This window comes from Myotis nattereri (genome assembly GCF_964212035.1).
Source record: "Myotis nattereri genome assembly, chromosome: 18".
Classification (NCBI taxonomy): Eukaryota; Metazoa; Chordata; class Mammalia; order Chiroptera; family Vespertilionidae; genus Myotis; species Myotis nattereri.
Window position 1 is genome coordinate 30,636,411 of NC_138093.1, and position 23,699 is coordinate 30,660,109.

At 46.9% G+C, this 23,699-nt stretch overlaps 1 protein-coding gene across 2 annotated transcripts; it reads left to right on the top strand.

The window, feature by feature from the left end:
• Positions 1 to 5,804: 5,804 nt before the first annotated feature.
• Positions 5,805 to 23,351, top strand: IRF6 (interferon regulatory factor 6). Of its 2 annotated transcripts, XM_081113128.1 has the most exons (9): positions 5,805 to 5,997; positions 10,534 to 10,614; positions 11,400 to 11,576; positions 13,846 to 14,050; positions 15,121 to 15,249; positions 19,381 to 19,554; positions 20,786 to 21,178; positions 21,851 to 21,969; positions 22,632 to 23,351. In XM_081113128.1, exons 3-9 carry the CDS (start codon positions 11,403 to 11,405, stop codon positions 22,854 to 22,856), a joined length of 1,419 nt encoding a protein of 472 aa, XP_080969254.1. In that variant the 5' UTR covers positions 5,805 to 5,997; positions 10,534 to 10,614; positions 11,400 to 11,402; the 3' UTR covers positions 22,857 to 23,351. The 2 variants fall into 2 exon arrangements, with proteins under 2 accessions (XP_080969254.1, XP_080969255.1); XM_081113129.1 differs by lacking the exon at positions 10,534 to 10,614.
• The last annotated feature ends 348 nt before the right edge of the window (positions 23,352 to 23,699 follow it).

Sequence of the window (23,699 nt, forward strand, 5' to 3'; positions counted from 1 at the left end):
ATCAAATAGTACTGAAAGCTTTATAACCAAAACATCAGCCCTCTCCACTCCCTATATCTGTTGAAAGATTTCATCTCTTAATGTCTTTGTTGAAATATCTCATCCTTCTTAACTCCCTTCCCATGCTTTTTCTCCTGTCTTAACTTTGTGAGTCAAGGTTATCTTTTGAAAATTCCTTCATTATTCTTACCCTGGAATGGACTAGGGAAGGAGAAGAGGTAAAACATTTGGTCAATCAGTCTTATTGAACAGAAGTGCAGTTTCTTACCACACTGCCCTCCCCTACCCCCACCCAAGATTCTATATACCCAGATAACTCATTTTTTTCTGAAGGCAGCTCATTGTCCAGTGCTCACGGAGCTTACCCTGAGCCTAGCCCCGTGCCAGGAACTCCTGGCTTACAAGATCCTGGCTGGCCTGTGCCTTGCTGTCTTAAGGACTTGACGGAGCCCAGGAGAGAAGAATTTATGCGCGGAAACAAAGAGCAGATAACACTAGGGATGATCTCCCCCGTCGGCAAAGCACTTGACCAATGTCAGAGAGCCCTTATGTCCACAATCTCACTTCACAGCAGCAAACAATCACTGGGTAGGTTGGTTGGTGCTGACCATGAAGTCTCACAGGCATGACAGTTGTAGTTTCTTACTGGGCTCCTTGGTAGGGCCAATGGAAGCTTCCTTTGCCAGGGGAGAAGGAAGTGGAGCCTCAGATTGGCATGGAAGGGAAGAAAGAATAGAGGGAGGGCGCCCCGGGAGTAAGGAGGGGTGGGGTGGGCAGCTTCCTTCCAAGTGATTTACTGGGTCTAGTTTTTCCTCTTCCTCTTCCCACTAGATCCAAGTTTGGAATAAAGAAAGCTGCTTCTTTGAGAACATTTGCCAGTGCGCAGCTTGGCTTAAGAATAGAGGCTAAGCCCTAGCTGGTTTGAATAGAGCGTGGCCTGTGGACTGAAGGGTCCTGGGTTCGATTCCAGTCAAGGGCACATGCCCAGGTTGCAGACTCAATCACCAGTAGGGGGCGTGCAGGAGGCAGCTGATCAATGATTCTCATCATTGATGTTTCCATCTCTCCCTCTCCCTTCCTCTCTGAAATCAATAAAAATATATATTTTTAAAAAATAGAGGCTGAACACCTAGTGGGGATTTTCCCTAAAATGCTGAACCAAAGTCTATTGTATTGCCTGAGTTGGAAAGTGAAATTTATTTATGAATTTATTTCTGGTGCAGCTTCTACTGCAGAAGTAGTGATAATTCAAGGATTTGGATTGCACTCTGGGATAGAATCTATGGAGGGTATGGGGGCAGAGGAAGGGCCAACAACCAGTGCGCGTTGAAGTTTAGGCTAGGCCAGTGGTCAGCAAACTGCAGCTCGCGAGCCACATGCGGCTCTTTGGCCCCTTGAGTGTGGCTCTTCTATAAAATACCGACTTCTGCGCATGGGCCACGAAGTTTCAATCGCACTGTATGTGTGTCCCCGCATGTGGTATTTTGTGGAAGAGCCACACTCAAGGGGCCAAAGAGCCGCATGTGGCTGGCGAGCTGCAGTTTGCCTACCACTGGCTAGAACATTGAGGGTGAACCTTTTGAGCTCGGCATGTCAGCATTTTGAAAAACCCTAACTTAACTCTGGTGCCGTGTCACATATAAAAATTTTTTGATATTTGCAACCATAGTAAAACAAAGACTTATATTTTTGATATTTATGTTATATATTTAAATGCCATTTAACAAAGAAAAATCAACCAAAAGAATGAGTTCGCGTGTCATAGGTTCGCCATTACTGGACTAGGCAATGCGTTGGGCTCATCTGTACCTTGGCGCCTTGAAGCAGTTAGGTGGAGCCAGAGAGAAACCAAGATGGAGGAAGGATTTGGGGTAGACCAGTTGGGCCCCGGAATGCCTTGTAGGAGGCTGGCTGGGGTCTGAGTGCCTCGGGGTGCACAGAATTGGATTGTTTAGCTGGAGGTCCCCACTCCATCTTCAGTAGCCCCAGCAGCCCGCAGCCTGGCCTCAGAGAGATTTGCTATCACTGACTCCAGCAGCCTTAAGCTCTCCTCTGTACTGAGTCACTGAGAGCCTCCCCAGTTGCCATGCCCTCCGCTCTACCAAGAAGAGTGGGATTTGGGCCACATGACTTTACTGTCACGTGATTGACATACAGCCTTTGAGTGATGAAGGAGACCCCTCCTCACCAAGTCAGAACTGCCTGGGGGCAGGAGAGAGGAATTCCCCACTCCCTGTAGTTGTGAATCAGAGCCCCATGTGCTGAAACATACATCCCACTGCCTGAAACTCACACTCAGGAGTGAGTCAGCATTGCCCCATCTGATGGACAGACAATGGAGACATCCCAGGCTCCAGCCGCACTGCGGACGTCTGAATCCTAAGAGAGTTCTTCAAGAACATAAAAGAACTGATTTCTCCAGAGCCTTGGAGAGGTTCATTCCCTCGACCAAGCCAGATCTCACCATTCCAAGAGTCAGGGAGTTCCTTCTGATCTCTACCTTAGTTCCTCCTGCTTTCTCCCTTTTCATTGGCTCTTCCGTAGAGTGACACAAGTCTTGGGACTTAGTTTTGTTCCATATAGTATCCAAAATGCCTGCATACATGGTGATTAAAAAAAATTAACAACCAGTGCCGTTCTAATGAGAACAGACTCTGGCTGGGGTGCTGAGCCAGGTCCAAGTGGAAACAGCCCTGGGTTTGGGCTCTAATCTTGGCTTCGTAGCTAATTTGCTATCTGACCTTGAGCAAATCACTTGACCTCGCTGGGCCTCAGGTTTCTCACCTATAAAAAGGCGGGATTTGGACTAGAGGCTGCAACCTCATATGCCTACAGGGCCAGGCAGTGAAAGTAAATGCGTGACCCCAATAGGGTGGGGTTGTGCCAACTGTAATGGGTAGGCCCCTGTACGTGGGCAGCCATTGCCCGGTGGAACTGCGGGCCCAAGGTGTTGAGAGCATTTGATTCTTCAAGAGCTGCCGAGAATCCAGACGCTTATGTGAAGTCTCCCGGTGTGCAAAACACTATGTGGGTCAAACAAATATCTCTAAGCCAGTTTCACCCACAGACTCGAGCAGGGGTGGGCAAACTTTTTGACTCGAAGGCCACAATGGGTTCTTAAACTGGCCCGGAGGGCCGGAACAAAAGCATGGGTGGAGTGTTTGTGTGAACTAATACATGTTAACACTGCTGCTGGTGAAGGAGCGGAGGGGAGAGCAAGAGAACCCTCCGCTCTTTCGGGTAGAACAGCTGAACAGGCCGGATCCGGCCCGCGGGCCGTAGTTTGCCCACGGCTGGACTAGAGGATTAAAAGGGCTCTCCCAGCTTGAATTTTCTGATTCTAAAATATGAGTCTTCTAAAGATCTTTAAGAAATCACCTTAGTTGTGGAGATTTCAACTAGTGCAAAAGTGAATTCCTGCCTGTGGGTTTATACTTTTACTAAAGGCCTGAAAACGAAATTCATGCAAGAGTAGGCCTTCCTTCCCCTGGCTGCTGGCACCGGCTTCCCTCTGGCACCTGGGACCTGGGCTTCCCCTCTGGCTTCGTCTGGAAGGTCATATGGAAGGACATCCAGTCTAATTAGCATATTACATTTTTATTATACTTTTATGCCATTGGGCCTTTTAATTTATTTTGTTTTGTTAATCCTCACCTGAGGACATTTCCCCATTGATTTTTAGAGATAGTGGAAGGGAGGGGGAGAGAAAGAGAGCTGATAGAGACACATTTATTGGTTGCCTCCTGGACACACCCCAACCAGGGCCGGGGATTGAGCTTGCCACTGAGGTCCGTGCTCTTGACCAGAATGGAACTGGGACCCTTCAGTCCACAGGCTGACACTCTACCCACTGAGCCGAATGGGCTAGGGTGTGATTGGGCGTTTATCTCTCCTTAAATGACACCCTCCTGGTGGTCCCCTCTGATCCTTACACACACCTGCAGTGGACTGTTCGCTTGGTCTCTGGAGCCTAGCCTTGGGCTATAAGGAAGATGCTGCTTGTCCAGTGAGCTCATCAGCCATAAAGATCTGGCTGTGCTGATGTGATGGCCCCTCCCCTGCATGAAGGCAGAGTTGGTCAGGCAGCGGCTGGCTGAGGCAGGCTTGGGGCTTGCTGCCTTCCTAGGCTTTTGTTGGCGATGTCCCTAAGCTTAATTGGGACTGAGGATCAAGTCCACATTATTACGAATCTGGAGCTCTCCAACCTGCCCGCATTAGTTTGCTAGATCTACTGAACCAACGTACCAGAGACTGGGTGGCTTAAACAACAGAAACTTACTGTCTCCCAGTTCCTGAGGCTAGAAGTTCAAAATCAAAGTGTTTGTAAGGCTGGTTCCTTCTGAGGGCTTTGAGGGAAGGATCTGTTCCAGGCCTCTCCTTGGTTTGTAGATGCTATCTTCTCCCTGTGCCTGTCTCTATGTCCAAATTTCCCTTTTTTATAAGGGCCAGTCATGTTTGAGCAGAATCCACCCTAAGCACCCCATTTTAACTTGATTAGCTCTGTAAGGACCCTATCTCCAAGTAAGGTCACATTCTGAGATACTGGAGGTTACAGGACTTCAACATTTGAATTTAGGGGGACACCATTCAACCATAATACTCCGTCTCCATGGCCTCTCAGTGCTTTAAACTCCAACACTTAACTACTCTGCTTAATGCCCATTCTTTTTTTTAAAATATATATTTTATTAATTTTTTTATAGACAGGAAGGGAGAGGAATAGAGAGTTAGAAACATGGATGAGAGAGAAACATCGATCAGCTGCTTCCTGCACACTCCCTACTGGGGATGTGCCCGCAACCAAGGTACATGCCCTTGACCGGAATCGAACCTGGGACCTTTGAGTCTGCAGGCAGACGCTCTATCCACTGAGCCAAACCAGTTAGGGCTTAATGCCCATTCTTACTGATGACAGCTCTGTGCAGCTGGGGTCTCATGCACTGGTGCACAGCTCACTGTAAGCATGTATTCTGTCCAGACTGGCGATCTCTCCTCAAGCGCCTGTTATGGGATATACGGGCCTTGAATTTCAGGCAATAACCGGAGATGTCATCTTGTCCTGTGAGGCACTGCCTGCATGGTACTTTTTATCCTTATACACTGATAAAAATGGCAAGTATTTATATAGCGCTCGATGAGTGCCAACGACTGTTCCAATCTCTTTATATTAAGTAACTTACTGAATCCCCACAATACCCCTTTGAGCAGGGAGCTATGATTTACCTTGTTCTAGCTCAGATCAGAAACTGGGGTCCAGAGAGCTTAGAAACTTTCCCAAGTCTGTAGTAACCGAAGGAGTTGGGGCTTGAATCCCAATACTTTGAAATGAGATAAACCACTGGGGCGCGAATCTCCAGATGCCATGCTTTTCATCTTTACCGGAAAGTGACCGAATAGATGAGGAAACTCCCCCCAGAGGAGACCCAGTGTCCCTGCCCCACAGTCTGCTTCCACAGGCCCACGGCTAGCCGGGCCACCCAGAATCGCTAAACCTTTATCTGGGGTTAACAGTCTCCACACAGCAGGGTAATTATGGGGCATGAAGTGGGGGTGGCACCCTCTAGACTTAGATCTGACTTCCCCGTCGCTTCCAGTGCCCTGGACCACCAGCCCCCCGGGCACAAGGTGTGAGCCTGCATCTGCACATTTTCTCAGGGCGGGTGGTAAGAAGCGGGGCGGGGCCTCCCGGAGCACAGAGGTTCATGTTTCTCGCAACCTGCCAATCCTGAGCGCAGGGGGCGTGGCCACACCTGGGAGGCGTGGCCAGGTGGCGGTGGTGGCCGTGGCGTCTGGGGTGAGGCGCTGACGTGAGCTGGGCGCACCTGGGCGGAGCAGGTAAGCGCCTGTGCGGGACCGTGAGCGGAGCCCGCACTCCCTACCTGCGCAGAGCCGGGTGTTACCTGCCCAACCTGTCGAGGCGCGCGGTGGCGACTGGAGATCTCAGCTGGGGACATGGTTCGGAGGGACGTCCGCTTCTGGTAGCCGGATTGAGGAAAGGTGGGGACGCCAGTTTCTGCAGGCCAATCTGGGGGTGGGGGTGGTTGGGAGGGACACGGCCGCTGGGGGAGAAAGGCCCGCTCCTGAGTTTGTGGGGTTAGAAAAACTTGGGGACATCTGTCTTTTTTTGGGAGGGACACCCTGTGGGGTTGACTGTCTCCCTTCTCCAGGTAGCTTTTGGGGTGCCCCAGGCCCGCAGTGCTGGGCCCTCCCGACCCCACACTCCGTCGACTCCCTTTCCCTCCCCGCCCAACCCGCTCTCGGCTCCTACCACCCACCGTCGGATGGAGCGAAGGAGCCTCCACCCTTTGCAGGCTCGCGGGGCCGCCGGCCTCTGTAGTTCCCAAAAGGGGAATTCCCAGGCCCGCGGGCCTTTTGGTGCTGGTGGGTGTTTGGGGGAGTTGGTGGTGAGGGAGGCCAAGGGCTTTAGCCAGTTTGTTTTCTTTCCCTGGATTTGTTTAGCACAGTCCGGCCCCCGCCCAGGGAGACACCAGTGGATTTCCAAGTAGACAAGCGAGGTGCTGGGAGGGTGGCGCCGGGCGTGGCCGCTGGGGGTGAGGCCTCTTCCCGTCGGGGCTGGAGGGCTGGTGGTGTGGAGAAATGTGGAAAGTCTCCCCGGCCTGGCTGGAAGGGAGGCCTGGGGTGCCACACTTTACAGGGAGCCTGCTTGGTGGTAAAGGGGGTCATCCCTGCCCCAACCCTGCTCTTGATGGATGTCAAAAGTGGAAGCCTGGGAAGGGAGAGGGAGAAGGCGCTTGAGTCCGCTGGTGAAGGCGGGTGGGGAGCCAGGATAGTCCTCTGGGGTTAAACATATGCCTAACGAATGCAGGACAGCAGCACCCAGCACCCTGCACTTCCCCCTCGCCGGCCCCCAAATTCAATCCAGCAGAGAAGGAGGGCACGGGAATTATGGGTATCGACCCAGGATTTACCTCTGAGCAGGGCTGAACTAAAGGGAGGACTGACCGGGAACCTAGAAGTTGGTATTTCAGTTCCCTCCGGAAGGAAGGGAAAAAACAGGACCACCACTGAGGCTTGTCTGCAAGAAACAGCGGTGTGTTTTATTCTGCGGAAAACCTTTGACAGCCAAATCGCAGCTTTGGGGTAGCCGTGCCCCCCCCCCCCCCCCCCCCCCCCCCCGCCAAACTTCTCTGGGCAGGAGCTGCAGAGATGGCAGTGGGGTGTTTATAGAGGACCTGCCTCCTGGAATGGGGGTATGAGAGCATGGTTAGTGCCTGGGAGAGGTTGAAAATGTGCCTGCTCAATGCCCAGTATGAAGGGAGGAGGTAGGTTAGCATCTTTGCTCTTTGGCTGGTTAAATACATGTTGGAGACGCAGGCCTTGAATTTCGCTGTGATGGCAGCTAGAGATACCAGGGCCGAGTTCAACTAGGCTGAGGTGGTTCTGTGGGCTTTGGGATTTGGGTGGTGAGGGTGTTTGGAAAGAGATTTAGGTGTGTTTGAAGGGGGGTGTCACGTAGTCTTCTCCCGGCCACTTCATTGGCCCTCCATGCTGTTGGCATCTTTGTTGGTGTTTTTGGTTTACGCTCTCAGTGTGTGTAGTGGTTCTCAACCTTCTAGCCCTTTAAATACAGTTCCTCATGTTGTGACCCAACCATAAAATTGTTTTCGTTGCTACTTCATAACTGTAATGTTGCTACTGTGATGAACCGTAATGTAAATATCTGATATGCAGGATGGTCTTAGGCGACCGCTGTGAAAGAGAACCGCGGGTGGAGAAGAAGGGAGAGATTCGGATGGCGGGCTGCAGTGGCAGGACTTGGGACAGCACACTGATTCAGGGGTGCTGGATCGAGGCCCCAGATAAAGCACTTCACTTTTCTGTGTCTCAGTTAACACAGCTACAAATGGGGATGAGAATACCACTTCCAGATCATGAGGCTGGAATCAGACACATTAAGTAAAAATACATGTAAAAACTGCAAAGCCTGTGTAGATATAAAGGGTTGTTGTTACGACGGTCTCATCAGTTGAAGGCCATCATCTTCTATACCAGTGGTTCCCAACGTGAGGCACATGCCCCATGGGGGCGGGAGGGGTGCAATTAGATTTTTAAGGGGGGCAATTTGAGAATGAGTTATTAACAGTGAATTTTTTGCATTTCTTATGGTTCTAGGGGCCTCAAATACAGTATATATATATATATATATATATATATATATATATATATACTGTGACATATTTATGTATTTCAGTTCTCTATTATGTTTTGAAACTTTATTTGCTACTTTTTCATATCACTTCATATTATTATTTTTTAACAATTTCTTCCTCAGTACTTCACCTGTCCTTTTGTTCTTTTATTTTTCTCTTTCATGGATGCCATGTTCTTTGGAAGCTTGTTTAGACCAAGTTAATGGCCCTTTAGGCTTCCTCCATGTGAATAGGACTTCACTTTTTGAAAAATAAGAATTGTATGTCGGGGGGGGGGGGCGGGGGGCATCAGGATTTTAGAGATGCTTAGGTGGGGCATGGCCAAAAAAAGGTTGGGAACCACTGTTCTATACCTTACAGTGACCAAGAAATGTCTTAGCTTCCTGTGGTTAAAAAAAAAAAAAAAATACTACTTGTAGTTTTTTAAAAAATAATAAATTGAAACATGTCATTGCAGGAAAAGATGAATCATATATAAAAGTATATAGGCAAGTATAAAATTCACTCATGATCCTATCACCAGGTAACCATTGCGGATGTCTTGTTGTCTTGGTGTATACTTTCCTTCCCTTTTTAAAATTCTGTGTGTGCGTGTATATGGATCCATGGTGCATGTTGTTACAAGATGGAGATACTCCTGGGCAATCAATATTATATGTTGCATTTTCTCCCTTAATTTCATATTGTAAACCTTTACCCGAATCCAATAAAAATTATTCAGATGCCCCTATGTTAATAGCGGCTTAATATTGCAGCCTGTGAACATGTGATTAGCCATTCTCCTCTGTTATTTGGTTGCTTCCATTTTTCCCCTCTCTGCCTGTTTTTAGAGTCTTAGTTACTGGGTGGCAGATGGGGGAGATCTTGGCTGACTTTCAGAAGGTGGAGGAGGGCAGGCTGGGGCGGGTTGCTCTTGGGTACGGCCATCTCGGGAGAACGCTGAGAACCAGGGCTGAGATCTTAATCACCGGTCTCTATGGGTGGCTGCTTCTCCTTCCCCATCACTATGTGCAGTTCCTTGTGTTGACCTGGTTGCCTTAATTTTTTCTTCATGGGCTGTGGATCAACTAGAATAAACACTTTTCTTCAAAGTCCAGGATCCATCAACAGGTTGATTTTATGTGTCAGACAGGCCCAGACACAGGACTTGGATGCATTGCAATATAAATTCTCAAAAGCCCCTCGCTAGGTTGACTGGTTGGCTGCCCATTTTTCTATTCTTTTCATCCTTCCCTTGCCCCTCCCCCTCTCAGACTAGGACTGAGGAGAAGGTAGAACTTGCTCTTGGGAGAATGTGTTTCCTCCTCCTTATAAGGCAATGGTCTCTAGGCTCTGATGGCTTGTGTTGCTGCCCTGCAAAACAACCTAAACCAAGGCCAAGACCAGGGGGTGGGGGTATTTGAATTCTGCATGCCAACCAACCTCACCTGCCCACTGAGCTGTGCTCCCCAGGGGGAAGGTTTCAGTTGCAGGAGATGGTAATTGGGTCAGAAGGCTCAGGTAAGAGCAGGTCTTGCCTTGCTCTTAAAGTGCCAGGGCTGAGTTGGCTTTGGGTTTCCCCCATTGGATGGAAGTCTAGCCCCTCAGCTAAGCGCCTCTGAATGGGAGCCTTTCGCTGACTCACCTGATTGGGTTTCTGAACTGTGATCCAGGTAGGGGTCTTTCTGGGTATGAAGGTGACTTATTTGTCTTCCTTTCCTCCTCAGGTCTTTATGGGGCTTGAGCAGTTCTAATGGGGATTTCTTCAGGAAGGAGTCTGATGAAAACATTGCGCTTTAGCGCTTAGTAACTAGCATAGTGCTTGACACTCAGTAGCTGATGACCAACTCTTCGTTGAATGAATGTTATTTTTTTAGGTGTTTCTTTCTTACCTTAAGTAAAAACAAAGTAAAATAAGAACACCAAAAAAAATAAATAATAAAAATCTAAGCACAACATTCCAGGCAAACAATTCTTCAGTGACCAGCTTTTCCTTTGGGCACACAATCTAGGCAAACCTTTGTTTCCTGTTGTGAGTGCTGGCTGCCTCCAATGCTATCTGCTATGTCTGGGCATTTTTATGAGATTTAATTGCAGACTTTACCCAGGCTGGCTCCTGCAACCAATCAGCTCGCTCCAGCCTCTGGGAGATGAGCAGACCCAGGTAAGGAGGCCATCCGAGCAGGACAGGTCCTGTCTGTAGTGCTCTAGGCTTAGGAACAGTGGTATTTGATTATTCTAGGGTTTCTGAGCTTGACCAGACTCACCTGCAGGGCAGGGTCCTCAGAGTCTCCAGCATTCCCAAGTCTTTTTCCACACACTAGATTGTTCTGTGGATAACCAAGTCAGCTCCCCGCCCCCCCCCCCTTTTTTTTCCGTACAGAATCTTTGGGTGGCCCAGAGAAAGGACAGCCAACTCAAAGCCCAGCTAATCAGATCCTGGTGGATATACTACCTGCTCTATGTAAGTGAGGACTTTTGGAACTGGGACCTCCCACCCCTCACAGCCCCCAGCCCACTTCTCTCTCGCCATGAAGGTGTCATTTCTTACTAAAATATTCCCATTCATCTTTAGTTGTCTGTCTGAAAAGAGCATGCTTCAGGTTCTTGCCCACATCCTTATTGTTTCCATAACATTTTTCCTTCCGTCTCCTGAGACAAGTTTGAAAAGAATAATTTTTGCCCGGCTGGTGTGGCTCAGTGGTTGACCTATGATCCAGGAGGTCACGGTTCGATTCCTGGTTAGGGCACATGCCTGGATTGGGGGCTCGATCTCCAATGGGGGGGCGTGCAGAAGGCAGCTGGTCAATAATTATCTCATCCTTGATGTTTCTAGCTCTCTCTCCCTCTCTCTTAAATCAATAAAAACATATTAAAAAGAAAAGAGCACTTTTCTTTCTCTTCCAAAGCCCTTGGTACTTTAGGAAGGACTGTGTATCCAGCAGAGATGACATCATCTTTTCATTTTTCTGCTCCAGGATTTAAATAGAAGAAATGTGATCTGCTTACATGATAAGTCTGATTTGGCTAGAGCATGAAGTATAAATGGCTTTGGAATAAGAATCAAAAGAACCCTTTAACCTCTTTTCTTTTCTTCCCCACCTGGCACAGTTTATTCCCATATTTAGTTTCTTTGCTGTAATCTAATGAAACTGTAGCTCTATCATCAGGGAACAGTGACTGGGAAAAGTTCCCAGCGACTGGCCTAATTCTCCTGTTCTCCCCATTTCTCCCCCCTCCCCCACCCAGATCATGGCCCTTCACCCCCGCAGAGTTCGGCTGAAGCCCTGGCTGGTGGCCCAGGTGGACAGTGGCCTGTACCCTGGGCTCATCTGGCTTCACAGGGACTCCAAACGCTTCCAGATTCCCTGGAAACATGCCACCCGGCATAGCCCCCAACAGGAGGAGGAAAATACCATTTTCAAGGTAAAGAGCCTCACCATTTGACTTGAAACGTTTTCCATTCTCTCAGACTTTGTTGGCTTTTATGGTTTGTGCTGGTTTCTCTTTTGACATGAGGAATACACTAAATCCAAAACGCTGATGCAACCGTGTTTATGATGGGGGTGCCCAAACTTCACAGGCATAGTAGTAATTTCTCTTGTTGGGGCATGTCTATGACGGTTGAGGTCATTTATTCTTTCCCACTGGTCCACGGTACTCAATTCACATTCCAAAGGATCCTGGGTAAAGTTGGCCAAACTCCTGTGAATTGTTCCAGAAGCTCCCAAGAGTCAGCAATGGACTCTTCCTCTTCATTCGCTCAGGGTTCTTGCTATGAAGAAAGGTATCTGGGCCTGGGAATGGCTCTTCAGACCAGGGCAGGGCTACCGAGTGTCAGCAGGCTCCTAGCATAGTCCGTAAGATGGGTGTAGTGGACCCTTAGCAAGTTTTTCTTTTGATATTGACATATTTTGCCTTATCCATGCCTCTGCTTAAAAATTAAAAGGTGACTTAATTATGTTTTCATTATACAAATATCTTTTCTATAAATAAAAAGCAGCATAGGGGATATAGTCAATAATATTGTAATAACTATGTATGGTGTTGGGTGGGTGTTACACTTATCAAGGGGGTCACTTCGTCAATTATATAAATGTCTAATCACTATGTTGTACACCTGAAACTAATATAGTATTACACATCAACTGTAATTGAAAAATAATTTAAAATTTAAAAATTGAAAATTACATTAAAATAAAGAAATTTGTTGTGATACGAGAGTCATTTTACTGAACTGAAAACAAGTTTTAATCACCTGGCATGTTACAAATGTTAAGTGAAACCAGAGCTGACTTAGCCAGAAGCAGGTGGGAAGCTGCTGTGGGCAGGGGTGTGATGTGGTTGGTAACTTGCGAGCCTGCACCCCATCTCCAGACCAAAACTTCTCTGTGCTGGTCAGTCTTCCAGCTCGTGAGTAACTTTTGTTACTGCACCCCCAAGACACCAAGAAGTGAATTCATCCTTTGTTTCCTGACTCTAAGCTGCAAGTCAGAAGTGAAATTCAGTCTCTACCGTGGGCCTGTCAAGATCTTGCTGAGACTGGACCAGGAAAGGTGGGCTCACATCTCAAAGGAGAGCCATCCTGGAGATGTCTCCCACCCGACTCCGTTATGGCAGGTGTAGAGTAGAAGAGGCAGAGAGAAAATTGGCCCGAGAAAGTGAACGAGCACTTAATTTAAAATTAAATAATGATACAATAGGGATAGGAAAACATCTGTAAACCAGCACCAACATTCGAGTTGGCACGGAGTGGGGATGGGCCTGCCCTGCCTCCAGCTGGTCTGAAATTGGGTTTCTGTTGACGTAGTTGGTGGTAGTTGGCCACCGAGGAAGAGGCTGGTTCTTAGAAGCCCCACTCAGAAGAACAATCTGCGTGCTTAGGGTTTGAGGAAAAGGGGGCTGTGGGAAGCTGTGTGGTCATTTTTATCTGTGTATCTGTTTGCAGATGCTAAGGGAGAGCCTTAGAAGTCAGGAGAGAAGTGAGGTTGCTTTCACAGATCCAAAGCTCTGACCGGCCTTTGACAGGATGGTGGGTTAGGGGTGGGGGCACTAGCATTAAGAGGATGCCTGATCCACACCCTATGTCCATTTCTCATTTAATTCTCGGCAGCTCTGTAAGGGAGTTTACTCTCATGTTGTAGATGCAGAAGCTGAGTCTCTGAGGGGCTAAGTAGCTTGCTGAAATCACACAGCCAATACATGGTGGGGTCACGATTTGAACCCAGGCCTACCTTCTCCCCCATTTTCATCCTGCCCCTTCTCACGGGGAATTGGAAGACCTGTCTTCAGGTCCTGCTACCATCAATTGCATGTGTGGTCTTGAGCAAGTCACAATCTCCTTGGGATTTAGATTCCCCTTCAGTAAAATGGAGATGAACCCAGTCTTGCTTGCCTCGCAAGGATTGTTGTGAAAAGTGAAAGAATGGGACTCGTAGATTACCATAAAAATGCAGGGGTTACTTCCATTTTAGGAAGAGAAATAGGGACCTGTACAGTGACCAGAATCTCAGAAGTATGACTCAGAACAGGTTTGAACAAGTAATATTTATAAATCACAGTGATGGCCTTGTGGTGGGTGCTACCTTCTGCTGCCTCAGTATAAACCCTCCATGTCATCGGCGTGGGCCCTGGTGTGTGTGTGCGCGTGTGTCTGGGCATCAGTAGGCACTCACTGCAGTTTGCTATTCCTCAGGCCTGGGCTGTGGAGACAGGGAAGTACCAGGAAGGGGTGGATGACCCTGACCCGGCTAAATGGAAGGCCCAGCTCCGCTGTGCTCTCAACAAGAGCAGGGAATTCAACCTGATGTATGATGGCACCAAGGAGGTGCCCATGAATCCAGTGAAGATATATCAAGTGTGTGACATTCCCCAGCCTCAGGGCTCCATCATTAACCCAGGTGAGGCCTCAGCTGCTGGGGAGAAGGTGGACCGTTTGTCAAGTTCTAGGCTGGACTCTTAAAGAGATAGGTGACTTGAAAATTGCCTGGGTTTTTACGTTTAAGACTGGTAAAGCAAGAAAGCCTTTCCCTAGGAAGGACCCAAAGAACAGAAGATGTAAACTCAGCAAAATCTTCTTGCTCATTTAAGGGGATAGGTACTAGCCTGACTGCTTAAAGCATTAGAAAGTAGAGGGAGTATACTATAGATTTCTACCAAAAAGAAAATAGCTTCTTGAGACTTAACACTAAGAGCAGAGGCCAGGTAGTTTAGAAGAAAGAAGAGATAAAACTTAGAAGGTTTGAGTTCTAAAGCTGGTTCTTGTCACTTCACTACTTGTGGGACATTGCATCAAGGCATTTGACCTAGCGAGTCTGTTTTTCAGCTGAAAAATGGGGATGCTCATCTTTCTTGCCTAGTTCAAAGGCTATTGCAAGAATCAATTGACATAATGTGTAAAAGCTCTTAAGTTCTCTTTATAAATGTTGAGGTGAGTGGCCATTTAGTTGTAGGATACTTTTACTAAGAGAATACCACCCGATCCTCCTAAATACCCAATCCTTAACAAGAAGTGAATAAGAGCTAGATAATTTTTTTTTTTTTTTTGAGAGCCAGATAATTTTGATTTGTCCTCAGCAAATCTGGTGAGGCCCTGCCAGGAGAGAAGGGTCTGTTCTCACATTAAGCTTACAAAAGAGAGAAGTTGGTGTCCTTGAGTTCTTAAAAGGGATGCTAATGTGCAGGAAGAGAGTTAGAATACAAATTAAGAGATTTCTGTAGAAGGGAGTACGGTTTGCAGTTCCTTAATAGGGGAGGGGAAGAGAGCTTACATCAGGGTTCTGTGGCAAGAGTTGGAATCAGGGATCAACATATCCTCGGCTCCCACTCTCCTTGATTAGGGCACTGAGGGTGCACACTGAGCCCAGAGACCCCCTGTGCTAGCTGTCCCTAGCTTGTGCAGGGGGTTGGCTACAGCAATAACTGGAACCTGAGGGGGTTCACTTGCAGCTGCGTGTCTGTTTCTTGGTAGGATCCACTGGATCTGCTCCTTGGGATGAGAAGGATAATGATGTGGATGAAGAAGATGAGGAAGATGAGCTGGATCAGTCACAGCACCATGTTCCCATCCAGGACACCTTTCCCTTCCTGAACATCAATGGTGAGGAGGGGTGATAGGTGGTCCAGAGGGGTGAAGAGGGCTTTGACCTTGCTCCTGCTGACCCCTCAGCCACCATTGCACTGGGAGCAGTGACCAGGCCCTGTGGCCAGGCTGCTGGTCTGTTAGTAAGCACGGGTCATAGGCAAGTGAACTCTGCTGGCCCAGTTAAAAATTTTACTAATTCTCAGTCCCACATACAAAACTTTTATACATTTTGCTGACTTCTTTCAGGCCAAGTTGCAGGCATCATTTTCATGAATTGTAGGTAGACTTCTGCTCTTTCCCTCAGTATAAATTTTGTGTCACTTTCTGGACAGGGTCTACTCAGCTAAGGCTCTGTGATGGGAACTTGTGGTTTCTACAGCTCTCAGTTCTCGGCTCTGATAGAATTGAGCTGCAAGGGACTTTTCTTTTGTGGATTTTTAAAAATATATTTTTAAAAATTAATCTTTATTGTTGAGATTATTACAGATGTCCCTTTCCCACCTTCCCCTCCATAGCTCCCCTCCACCTGGTTCCCACCCCACCCCAGGCCCTTGCCACCCTATTGTCTGTGTCCATAGGTAATGCATACATGCATATAAGATCTTTGTCTAATCTCTTCCCGCAACCCCCCACACCCAGATCCTTCCCTCTGAGAATTACCTCTGTTCCATTTCCATGCCCCTGATTCTATTCTATTTACCAGTTTATTCTGTTCATCAGATTTTTTATTCATTTAAGTTTTAGATTCAATTGTTGATAGATATGTATTTGTTGTCACTTTGTTGTTCATATTTTTTATCTTTACTTTTTTCTCCTTCTTCCTCGTCTTAAAGAATATCCTTCAACATTTCATATAATACTGGTTTGGTGATGGTGAAGTCCTTTAGCTTTTTCTTATCTGTGAAGCTCTTTATCTGACCTTCAATTCTAAATGATAGTTTTGCTGGGTAAAGTAATCTTGGTTGTCGGTTCTTGCTATTCATCACTTTGAATATTTTTTGCCACTCCCTTCTGGACTGCATAGTTTCTGTTGAGAAATCAACAATGGACACTCCCTTGTAGGTAACTAACAGTTTTTCTCTTGCTGCTTTTAAGATTCTCTTTATGTTTTGACCTTGGCATTTTAATTAATGATGTGTCTTGGTGTGGTCCTCTTTGGATTCCTCTTGTTTGGGGTTCTCTGCGCTTCCTGAACTTGTAAGTCTATTTCTTTCACCAGGGAGGGAAAGTTTTCTGTGATTATTTCTTCAAATAGGTTTTCAATATCTTGATCTCTCTCTTCTTCTGGCACCCCCATAATTCGGACGTTGGTATGCCTGCAGTTGTCCCAGAGGCTCCTTACACTCATATTTTTGGAATTTTTTTCCTTTTTGCTCTTCTGGTTGGGTGTTTTGTCCTTCCTCGTATTTCAAATCATTGATTTTGATTCTCGGGATCCTCTACTCTACTGTTGAATCCCTGTATATTACTCTTTATTTCAGTCAGTGCATGCTTAATTTCTGACTGATCATTTTCCTTTTTTTTTTTTTTTTGGCATTCTCACTAAGATCCTTGAAAGTCTCACTAAGTTCCTCAGAGGTTTCTAGAAGATTCTTGAGTAACCTTATAACTGTGGTTTTTGAACTCTATATCCAGTTTTCTTCCATTCCTTTCATTTGTGACATATTTGTCTCTGCATTTTGGCTGCTTCCCTGTGTTTGTTTCTATGTATTGGGTAGCTGCTAAGTCTGAGTTGAGAGAGTGGCCTTGTGTAGTAGGTGTCCTATAGGGCCCAGTGGCTCAGCCTCCCCAATCACCTGAGATGGACACTGTTGGTGCACCCCTTTGTGGGCTGTGTGCACAGTTTTGTTGTAGTTGAGCCTTGATTGCTGTTGGTGTCGCTGGGAGGAATTGACCTCCAGGCCAATTGGCTGTGGGGCCAGTTTCGACTACAGCAGGAGAGCTGCTGTGCAGGAGACACCCTTATGGAGCAGGACTTGCTTCAGTGGGGCTTTGGCACTCCGAGTCTACCCCTTGAATGTGTTGCTTATGCATGTGAAGAGTTGTGATCTGGTATGGTCTCACACTGACCACTGGGTACACTGGCTCTTGGGTCTCCAGGGAGGTGCAAAGTCAGCCATTGCCTGGGGCCATCCAGCAGGAGCTATAGAGAGATATGCAGATTCCTCCTTTTTGTATTGGGTTTAGAAATGCCCAGATGAGGACCAGCTGTGAAGCAAGGCAGGCTGGTGCTGGTGCTGGGTCTCGAGCCTTTTATTGATAGGTTTGGGAATCCCTGACCCAGCTATAGCTTGTTCGACAGATTTTTAGCCCAAGAAAGGAAAGACCATTCATATGCAAAAGCTGCTGCGCATAACTTGTGTGGGGTTATAAATTGGGTGGGGCGGGGTCTCAGAGAATCACCAGGGTGGAGCACACAGAAATGGCTGCCAGTCAGCCCTGCACCGGGGAAGTCCCAGCACCGGAACAAGGACTGCCGTAAGCACCTCCGTCTGGAAGAAAGTTGCCCCAAGTTCCAACCCCAATGCCAGACAGTCCAATTTCTCCCTGTATGTGTCTGGGTCCCCCAGAGCCTCGCCTGGCACTGGAGCTCAGAGGAAGTGAGAGCTTGTAAATTCAGTTCGTGGTGCCGGCCTTTTAGGAGCAGCTGGGTCTCCAGCAGCCTGTGTGTCACTCAGCCCCAATCCCCACTGGTTTTTACAGCCCATAGTTCTTACTGCCTGTAGGGACTTCTTTCCCCACCTCTGGAACCCTGGGCTGGGTGTCTGGTGTGGGCTTGGACCCCTTGCTCCTCCAGGCGGCCTCTGCAGAGGCTATCTCCCTCCCAATCATCTCCCCCCAGCTCGTTCTGTGCCTCCGCGCCTCCTACCAGTCTCAGTGTGCTTTCTTCTTTACTTCTCTAGTTGTAGGACTTCCATTCAGCCAGCTTTCTGGTGGTTCTGGATGATAGCTGTTCTGCATTTAGTTGTAATTTTGATGTGGACGTGGGAGGCAGCAAGAACAGGCATTTACCTATGCTGCCATTGTGGTTCTCTTTTTTGTAGACTTCTTAAAATTCAGCTTCCCAGGAAAAATGAGTTGAGAGGTTGGAAGGTCACTGTGTGATAGGGCAGGTACTGAATCTCCCATTGCCCATCCTGAGGATGCTTGAACACAAGCTGAACTGCTCCTCTGTGGCATCTTCGCTGGAACTGCCCACTAAAATGGTCCTTGACATGCATTCAGTTGAGCAGCTTTCACTGCTTTTCTAGTTTCATCTGGCTGCTATGGTTCAAATGAGATACTTGCAGGCTGCCTTGGACCCTTTTTGGGAAGACGTGTGGCATATATTAAAAACAAAGTAAAATGGGTACATAGATTTAAGCAGACAAAGGGTCCAAGAAACATTAACCTCTGTGATTCCAGAGCTGTTGGGGTAGAGGAAGAAGAATTGTGGAAGAATAGATGCCTAAGAGGTGAGGCTAGGAGGAGATATCTGTAGACTTCTGAGTGAGCCAACTTGGCCAACAGCAGGGAAATAGGATGGGTTTTTTAAAATTAACTTTTAAGAATAGCTTTATTTGGGTACTTGTGAATAAATAATACTCTTACATGATTTAAAATTCATAATGGTACAAAAAGGTTATCAGTGTAATGTTTTCCTTCCATCCCGTCTCTGAAACTTCCAGTTCCTTCCCTGGAGGGTCCTTGAGTATCCTTCCAGATGTTTAATGCATGTAAAGTATTTGTTTTTAATGGAATTTTGATAAATTAACACTTACTCAAAGCTAATAAACTGATTCCGTTGAGTTCCTTTTATGAAAGATAACCAGGTTTTATTTAATTGCAGGGTTCAAATTTTACAACAGGGAACTTCTCATATATGCTCATACTGATTTAACCCCAGAGGAAACTCACCCCTCTGTTAATCTTCAGCAAACCCAGGTTTTCATGACTATGAGTTTATGGGAAAACCAATATGATTAGGTTTCCCAGACGCAGGTGTTTTTTGTTGTGTTAGTTGTGGGGATCCTCGATGGGTTGCCACATTTATCTCGATCCAGTGTTTGACTCTTGTCTGTTGACTTTGTTAGGTGTTAGAGCCTCAGACCAGATGCTGTGCATGTGTGGTGCCCCTGCCTGCTCAGCCACATCCTTCTGTTCTAGGTTCTCCCATGGCACCGGCCAGTGTGGGCAACTGTAGTGTAAGCAACTGCAGTGTGGGCAACTGCAGCCCTGAAGCAGTGTGGCCCAAAACGGAACCTCTGGAGATGGAAGTACCCCAGGCACCTATACAGCCCTTCTATAGCTCTCCAGAGCTGTGGATCAGCTCTCTTCCAAGTAAGTGAGCCCTGGGCTTTCTCGATGGGTCTTCAGCTCCTAATATAGTCCCTTCCTGCCTTGCCTTCTGCTTCCATTTCTTTGCCTTGTATAGAATAGCTACCTTTTCCACAGGTACCTTCTGCGTATGGTTCTTGGCCAGCTGATGATGAGTTACCAGGGCAGAAATAGGCCAGCTGATGTGAGTTACCAGGGCAGAAATAAAGAGACAGCAGCCAAGAGGATGCTCTGATTGGTTTCAGCTCCAGGTTACTCACCTTTTAAGTGGGTGGGAGTCCTGGTTTTATCAGTTTGGTTAGGGGATTTGGGGATAAGACTAGTGGTGGGATAGGGAGGTAATGGCCATGGATTTAGTAAAGGGGGGTTTTAGATTTTGAAGGGGCTTTAGGGTTCAGAGAAAATCTCTTTCTGGATTGGGCACAAATTTATTTCAATGAAGAATCATTGTCGCCCTAGCTGGGTAGCTCAGTTGGTTAGAGCATCGTCTGATGTGCTAAGGTTGATTCCTCGGTCAGGGCACCCTATTGTCTGTGTCCATGCAATGAATTCATAAATAAGTGGAACAAGTCGATGTTTCTCTCCCTCTCTCCCTTCCTCTCTCTCTAAAATCAATTAACAAAATTAAAAATAATTATATTAAATAAAAAAAGAATCATTGTCAATTCTCCATCTCCCTTTCAATCTACACATGGGGAGAAGTGGGGGAGAATGCTAGAATTTTGTCCAAGAGGCTAATAGCTTTAATAAGACCATAGGGAGACTTGCTGAGTGAAAATTTAGTTTGCTGTGAGCTGTACCTTTTTTATGATATATTGTTAAAACAGAAAGATGAGTTGGTATTCTTGTTTTGTTGGTTTCTTTAAAAATATGACACAAACCAGATACCTTAGTTTCTAGCTCCTTCCCATGCCTATAGATACAGAGACTCAGTATGAAATGGGAAGACCAGGACTCGGACCTTAGCTTGGAGGAATTCTAGCCCTTAGGGTGTGGTGATTGAACGGAGATAGGAATGATGGACCTTTGAACTGTTTGCTTCAAGACAGCCTTTTGCGTGACTGTTTCAGGGTTATGTTGATGTCTCCCTCTATTGCAGGGAGGATAACTATGGCCATGGCCTTCCTGAACGCTGGTAGAAAGGTGGCTCAGTCTTGATGGACTTGTATGAGTCTTAGGGATAAATGGGCAGAGCAGCAGAGCAGCACCCTCACTGTCCTCTCTCACCTTGCAGTGACTGACCTGGACATCAAGTTTCAGTACCGTGGGAAGGAGTATGTGCAGACCTTGACCGTGAGCAACCCCCAGGGCTGCCGGCTCTTCTACGGGGATCTGGGTCCCATGCCTGACCAGGAGGAGCTCTTTGGTCCTGTCAGTCTGGAGCAGGTCAAGTTCCCAGGTCCGGAGCACATCACCAACGAGAAGCAGAAGCTGTTCACCAGCAAGCTGCTAGACGTCATGGACAGAGGACTGATCCTGGAGGTCAGCGGTCACGCCATTTATGCCATCAGGCTGTGCCAGTGCAAGGTGTACTGGTCGGGGCCATGTGCCCCATCACTTGTTGCTCCCAACCTGATTGAGAGGCAAAAGAAAGTCAAACTCTTTTGTCTGGAAACGTTCCTTAGTGGTGAGTCTCTTTTTAGAAGGTTGATGGGTGGGAAGTGGTCCCTGGAAATATTTCTTCCTCCATCCCTCCTCCCTTTCCTGGCTCTGCAAAGGTTTTTTTTTTTTTTCTGGAGGAAGTAAAGGTCGAAAAGAACCTTGGTTCTGAGAAATGAAAGTGACCTGGGCAACAAAGAAGGGCGTTCCACTCCAATGCTCTGTACTTAGACACTATTTTTAGTTGGTTTTTAGCACCTTTCGTGGCAGAAGAGGGAAACAGCCTCGTCATTAGCTCCCAAATGCTACCAGTTTATCCTTAACTTTGGAAGGTGACCCTGTTCATCATAATCAGCAAGACGCATACTCTTCTCCTTTGAAAAATATCCAAATGGTGACTTCAAGCAGGCACATTTAGGGAGAGCACTGCATTGTGAATTTTACAATGTGGTTTGAACCCCAAGTCTAACTCAGTGGTTTCCTCTGAAATGATGAAAATGTTCTGTATTTGTGTTGTCCAGTATGGTAGCCACTAGCCACATGTAGCTATTGAGCATGTTCATGTGACTAAGCAACTAATTTTAATGACCTTAAATTGAAGAGCCACAGGTGGTGGCTAGTGCCTACCATATTAGGATGGTATTTACGGAGTGGGTATGGAATGACCCAGGACACCAAACCTGCTCTCCACCTTCTGCAGATCTCATTGCCCACCAGAAGGGACAGATAGAGAAGCAGCCGCCATTTGAGATCTACTTATGCTTTGGAGAAGAATGGCCAGATGGGAAACCCCCGGAAAGGAAACTCATCTTGGTTCAGGTGAGGAGATAAAGGATATGTCAATAACTCTTTATCTTTTCATCAAAGCTTTAGCTCCTAGGTCTGAGGTAGAGCCGTGAGCAAAGGACCCATCAGACTGTGTGGGTTTTAATCCCATCAGATGGAGTACCAGACTCAAGCTTTGCACATTGCACAGTAGGTCCACAATGGGGAATACAAGGTCCTCAAAGTGGGTGACGGTTTTAGTGGAGACCTTGGCTTTCATTCTCTTACTGACATTAGAGTCTTGCTGAAACCTAACAGGATATGACCCTTACAGCTTTTTGACAAAAACCTTTCAGTTACTTTTAAGAACACAACCTTATTCTAGGAAGTAAAATCAAGATCACTTGGGTTTGGCCCCTGGATTTGTACAACAAGACTAGGCAATAGATGAAATTTGGGTAAACGTCTTGCTAAATAAGCAGTTATTTGTTTAGATATGTGATATGATGCTACATCTAGATTCTTTACCTTCATTTTGAACCAGCTTTTAGAGTAAACCCTAATAGGATGGTTCAGAGAGAAGAAGGCATACCCTATACCTAGAGTGGGGGGATTCCCCAGGGCTTCACTGGTCCTTCCTTCAATCTTGAGTCCCTCCTGCTGTTGAAAAATACCCTTTCCTCAGCAGATACCTGTGTGCTCTGTGTCCTGAACAGGTTATTCCGGTGGTGGCTCGAATGATCTACGAGATGTTTTCTGGTGATTTCACACGATCCTTTGACAGTGGCAGTGTCCGCCTGCAGATCTCGACTCCAGACATCAAAGATAACATCGTTGCTCAGCTGAAGCAGCTGTATCGCATCCTCCAAACCCAGGAAAGCTGGCAGCCCATGCAGTCTACCCCCAACATGCAGCTGCCCCCGGCCCTGCCAGCTCAGTAATCGCGAATGCCATCTTCCTTCTCTTTTTTACAATATTGTACATATGGATATTTTTTATTATTCAGGTTTAACCAGCTTGTAAAACCCCTTTTCTTTCTAACAATGTTAGTAGTTTCTGACTCTCCAAATATGCCTGGTTCTTAAAGTTGATTTAATTTATGGAAAAATCACCCTTTATACTTTCCCTTTCTTTTTTATAAACATCCCAATGGTAGTAGAATTGTAGTAGAAGGAGATTTGGACACCAGGGTTCTAACGACGGCTTTACTCTCAATGTACGACCTTGAACCAAGTCATTTAACCTCTGGGCTTCAGATTCATTACTGTCAAGTGAAGGGGTTGGAATGATGCCTGAAATAATGCCAGCATTAAAACTCTGACTCGATGACCTCATTCTACTTGGACAAGGAAAAACTGCCTGGAACAGAACCCTTCTGAATTGTTCTTGTACCACTTTTTTTTTTCTTGCCTTCATTAAAGTTCCCTCAAGCACTGATTTGTCCAAGATTGATCTCTGTTTGACCTGTTCTGCTAGTATAGTAAGCTGGCTCCCCGATGGGGGAAGTGAGAGGGAAGGGAGCCAGCTGGTTGCTTAGGAACCAAACATGATATCTAAATAGAAATAGGTGCCAAAGTCTGAAAGTCACCCGGCCTGTGGAGTAAACGCTCATAAATTGAGCTTCTAAAGGGAAGCTGTCAACACAGAAGGCCCAGGATCCTGTGGACGAATTGTTTGGCTGGTGTTTGCCTCGTCACCACTCAGATACCACCGTGTGTGTGTGGGGGGGGGGGGGGGGGCGGGGGGGGAGGTGGTGGTAGATGAGAGTGTGTGACTTGCTGGCA

What these genes read in the sequence shown, in the direction of transcription:
- IRF6 (XM_081113128.1), top strand. Translation starts at nt 11,403, where the DNA reads ATGGCCCTTCACCCCCGCAGAGTTCGGCTGAAGCCCTGGCTGGTGGCC. An exon ending in AGGAAAATACCATTTTCAAG is followed by an intron (nt 11,577 to 13,845) that starts GTAAAGAGCCTC and finishes GCTATTCCTCAG; the next exon opens with GCCTGGGCTGTGGAGACAGG. An exon ending in GTGGATCAGCTCTCTTCCAA is followed by an intron (nt 19,555 to 20,785) that starts GTAAGTGAGCCC and finishes CTCACCTTGCAG; the next exon opens with TGACTGACCTGGACATCAAG.